Source organism: Elephantulus edwardii, unplaced genomic scaffold (assembly GCF_000299155.1).
Source record: "Elephantulus edwardii isolate Elephantulus edwardi_28Jun2011 unplaced genomic scaffold, EleEdw1.0 scaffold00135, whole genome shotgun sequence".
Taxonomy (NCBI): domain Eukaryota; kingdom Metazoa; phylum Chordata; class Mammalia; order Macroscelidea; family Macroscelididae; genus Elephantulus; species Elephantulus edwardii.
This window is the reverse complement of record NW_006399885.1, coordinates 1567841-1572790: the sequence shown is the minus strand read 5'-3', so window position 1 is coordinate 1572790 and position 4950 is coordinate 1567841. Positions and strand designations below refer to the sequence as shown.

The 4950-nt window shown below is 40.4% G+C and overlaps 1 protein-coding gene and 1 pseudogene across 1 annotated transcript in view; one reads left to right on the top strand and one right to left on the bottom strand.

Moving 5' to 3' along the window:
- The first annotated feature begins 650 nt into the window (after positions 1 to 650).
- LOC102846431 (lambda-crystallin homolog) overlaps positions 651 to 4950 on the top strand; it is a 212384-nt gene continuing 208084 nt past the window's right edge. Inside the window, exon 1 of the mRNA XM_006894125.1 lies at positions 651 to 754. Coding sequence (XP_006894187.1) covers positions 672 to 754 — 83 coding nt within the window. The 5' untranslated portion in view covers positions 651 to 671. The remainder of the gene's footprint in view (positions 755 to 4950) is intronic.
- On the bottom strand, positions 4040 to 4724 carry LOC102875435 (annotated as a pseudogene).

Genomic DNA, 4950 nt, shown 5'->3' with positions numbered 1-4950 from the left:
CATAAGTGAATTTAACAGCAATATTGGATCTGCAAGGCCTGCCTCCCTAGTCTGTCTTACTCTGAAAGTTCCACTGAAATCCTGTTTTGAAATGCTGTTTGAAATAGCTGTGGCATAACTTTCAGCATCACAGCAACATGCATCCTACAAACTGACAGATGAATCATGATCATGGTACCTAGCACCTGATAAATGTCCAAATCTTGCTGGTTGTTGTAGTAATTGTTTATTTGATGAGAAAAGGACATATACTCTCTCAGTTCTTCAAATTAAATGACTTTTTTAATTAAATTAAAAGACGGCTATCAAATGAGAGTTCACATAGGGCTTTTTGCTTTTGTGGCACCCAGCCAACTCTGTTAGGACTTTTCCCCACCATGTGAGCATTTGATGACTGCCTGGTATCTGGTGGTGCTTCATGTGAACTATTAATGCTGAGGCTTGAGTTTAGGATTCAGAAATGCCTATGTGGAATGGATAGCTTTTCAAAATGACTAGAATTACCAGAATATGTAATTTTAAGATGTAAAATAGTTTAGGAATAGGATGCTATAGAATTTATTTTTTTCCCCTTCAGGATTAGGAATGAAATATTGTTCGGCTGTTAAATTAACCTGACACTTTTAAAATTTTCCTTTCTTCTTAGTGGCCTCATTGGACGAAGCTGGGCCATGTTATTTGCCAGTGGAGGCTTCAAGGTGAAACTCTATGATATTGAGAAACAGCAGATAACAAATGCCTTAGAAAACATCAGGTAAGCCATCTGACACCTTGTAAGAGCCTGTGATGTGATTATTCTTCTCTCACTTGGGCTTGTTTATCATATTCTTTGCAATTTCACACATTCCCTCGATGGAAATACCAGTGCTTCTGAGCTGGGAAGCTGAGGTAGTTGGGCTCTGAATGCACACTGGATGAAGAAGGGATTCACTCTGTTGGAGAAAACTCTTATAATTGTGGCTGATTTAATGGAAGAAGAGAAACAGCCCAAATTTTAGGTTCTTATTTGTAGCTGTAGTACTTTTATTTTCACACCTGTATAATATTTTATCACATGAATTTGCTATAATTTATTTATGTACTCACCTCTTGATGAACTTTACAACTCTATTCAGTTTGAGGCTATTTGAAACAACATTAACGTTAATATTCTTACATATATTTCCTAATTAATAAATGTAAGGGTTTCTATAAGCTACAAATACAAGAGTGAGGTTTCTGGGTCTATGTTCCTCATAAAGATCGGATCAGATGTATATTGGACATCTTTTGTACCCTTCATATCTTTTAGCTTCTCATTTTTTTCTTCTTCATTTTCCCATAGCTTTTGAATGTATCCAGCTCTTCATTCCAGTTCACAAATTCTGTTTCTAGCATCATCTCTTTTACTATTTAAGGAGCTCTGGTGGTGTAATGTGCTATGTGCTGGACAACTGAAACATCAGAGCTTCAAATTCCCCCACTTCTCCATGGGAAAAAAGATGTACAGTCTCCTGTCATTAAGATGTACTGCCCAAGAAACATAATGGAATGCCATATTATTGGAATTGACAACAGTGGATTTTTTCCATTTATTCAGCTATATAAACCTTTCAGACTTTGTTTCAATAGTTTTGCCTTCTATTTTAAAAGTTCTTTGAATTCTTTTCCATCTGTATATTCCTGTTCATTTTTTCCATAATCCTTCTCTTTTCTTGCTATCTGTGGTTCCATCTTTCAGTTCTTTGAGTGTTTAGCTCATAAACATCTTGTTTATGTTCTATGTATGATAATTATAGTATCTGAGGTTGTCTTAGATTTGTCTTCTCGGAATCAGATTCTTTCATGATTCATGGGCAAGTGAGTTATTAAGGAGGTACTGTTGGGAGAGACTAATGAGAGAGACAGGATAAAGGAGAAGAGGAAGCCAACTATGAGTATGGTTTCAAAAGGGCTCGACAAGGTTCCATGGACATGTGGAGCATTAAGTCACTGCAAAGTTTGTCATCCCTCAAAGCAAGGGAGGGGCACTTTCTAGTTCCAAAACCAGCTGTTGTCTTAGGTCTTCCCGAGTGGATATAAACACTCCACCCCCACCCCATCCAGTACTTTATGTTCTCTGAAGAATGATGCAGGGACATGCTTCAGGGACAAAAGCTTGGGACCTAGGAGGTGGGCACACAGTACTGTAAGAGCGATCCAAGGGGACCAATGGCCCCTACTTCAGAAATCCTTGGGGCTTCAAGTAAATTTATTTTTTTTCTGACACGTTGATCTAGATTTTCATTAATTTTAAAAAATTTGTTGGACATATTTTAGGCACTAGGATTTTAGTGACCCAAGTAGACTAAGACTTCAAGGAGTTCACATTCAGTAGGGAAAGAGGACAAGAAAAAGCAATAATTTTTAAAAAATCAGTAAAATATATGATATGTTCACTTAATCAAATGCCACCAGTGACCTGTTTTGTGTGGCCCACCAACTCAGGTAACTGGTTCAACCACTCATACTAATTTTGTTTTATCATGTTAATTACAGTACCCTTGATGAACTCCCTCTGATTCATTTTTATTAATCCTTCTACCCTGCTTCTTCTTGCCTTCTTTCTTTTATCTCTGAGCAAATGTTCTCCTTTTGATTTTACGTGGTTATTCTGTATGGAATGCTGTTGTATCGACAATTTCAAAAGAGTGGACACAGATCTTTCTCAGAGGTAGTGATCTTTTTAAATAACTTTTATATGTTTAAAGCAGGGGTCTCTGGTGGCCTGCACTGCAATCCCAAAGGCACAGGGTTTGAGGCTACCAGCTGCTCCAGGAAGAAGGATGGGAAATCTCTTCCCATTTAAATAACTGCATCTGAAAACCCACCAGAAGGTCTGCTATGAGTCAGTTCCGACTTGATGGTTCACTACCACCACCACCACCACCACAACATGCTTAAAGTGAGTTAATGTAAACATACATAATTGGGGGTATGACTCTTTTTTAGCAAATTGTGGCTGACAACTTCAGGAAAATCGGGCTGAACTATGCCCCTTTTCTCCCTCTTGTTACGTTCCATTGAGTTGACTGTACCTCCGAGGGAGTCCATGTTTGACAGAACCAAACTCGGCCTGATTCTGTGCCATCTTCACAATCTGCTGAGTTGAAATCCATTGTTGCAGTCGTGGTACCATTGAGAATCTTTTCTTTTGTGCTGACCCTCTGTTTTTCTGAGTGTGATGTCCTCTGGAGACTGATCCCTGCTCTTGACATGAGGATGGCTTGTTTCACCAGCCTCACCTTTAAGAAACAGCCTGGCTGAGCTTCAATGACATAGACTAATAAGATTTGTTCTGAATTTGGATCAAGAGTGAACAGAATGAAACTGCCTGATATTGCAATCATCCTCACATTCAAGCCATGCCTGAGCTCATGTGAGGGTTTTACTCTTCTTAGTTGACCTTCAGCTTTTCTTAGCATGATGTCTTTATTCTGGGCCTTACCTCTTCTGATAGCATCATGTAAGTAGCTGTGCATCAGAGAGATGGACAATGACTGGAAGAAGAATCAATGCCTTTGAGTTGTGGTTCTGGAGAAGAGTATCAAACATACTATGGGCTAATATGAGAACAAACAGGTCTGTCTGGGAGAGGGTGAAACCAGGTTGCTCTTTGGAGGCAAGGATTTTGAAGCTCTCACTGACACACTTTTGGAATGAGGTGGATTGACACAGTGACAGGGACAGGTGTGTTGGAGACAGTGAGATTGGCTCAGGATAGGGCAGAGTACAGAGCTAGTGTGCATAGAGTTGCTATGAGTCATAGTCGAATCAGTGGTACTTAACTAACAAGATGTATGTGAAATAAAGTCTCACCGCTTTGCTTCTAAGGAATATGCTGATTGGACTTCCAGAACAAATATGTTCATTCTTTTTTGAGTTTTAGAACTCTTAGCTGACCTTCCTGTGGGCTTTCAGAGGCTGTAAATCAACATGAAGAGCCTATGCCAAAAAGGGCTTTGGCAGGGAACATGACAAGTAGAATCCAACCATGGAGCAGCTGGTAGATATGAACCATTCACTTTTGGGTTAGCAGAGCAGCATCCTGCCCACACTTTCGACTTTCTTTGGCAGCACCACAATTCAAAGGCATCAGTTCTTTACTCTTTGGCCATTCCTCCAGCTTGGGGTCCACTGTGTGCCTCAGGGCATTATCTGGGTCATATTTAAAAGCCACCTCTGTGGTTGGGTTCCACTTGGCATGTTCCTTGCCAAAGCCCTTTTTGGCATAGACTCATAGTCTCAGCTCCTGCCCCTTTCTGAGTTTGACAATAAAGATGTCATCCTGATGTCATTGTCTTGATTCTGGGATGTGATTGGAATGACCTACGGACTGTTGGAAATAAGGTCTCGGGATATGATGTGCCATGTCTGATCATCATAGCACCGCACGTCAAGGGTGAACTCAACCTAGCACTCAGGGCAGAACTCTTCACATATGTAGTCCTGAGAGTACTGTAGCTTGTCCACAGTGTCATCACAAATAAGAGGAATGAATCCAAGTCTGTGAGCAATGAACCCATCGTGAAGAACTGAGGAGTTGGCATCAGTCTGCACCCATTCAATGGCTATTATGGGCACTTCAGCGATGAAGACCCTCTGGATAGAATTGGACACCGCTAGGTCTGTGTTCTCTATGATGAATTGACATTCTCGACCGTAAGCTCTGTGATGCACACCATAGGTTGGTTGGCATACAGCATTTCACAGCTCAACCAGCCTGACCTCCACTGTTAGCTTTGCTCTGTTTTTTAAGACTATAGTCTAAGCTTTATCAATAGGTGCTTTTCTGCAAGTAAGGTTATGTTATCTGCATTATTGTTGTTGTTGTTGTTATGTGCTGTTGAGTCGTTTGCGACTCATAGCGATCCTATGTACAACAGCCCTAAACCCTGCTCTATCCTGTGCCAATTGCATTGCCTCTGACAC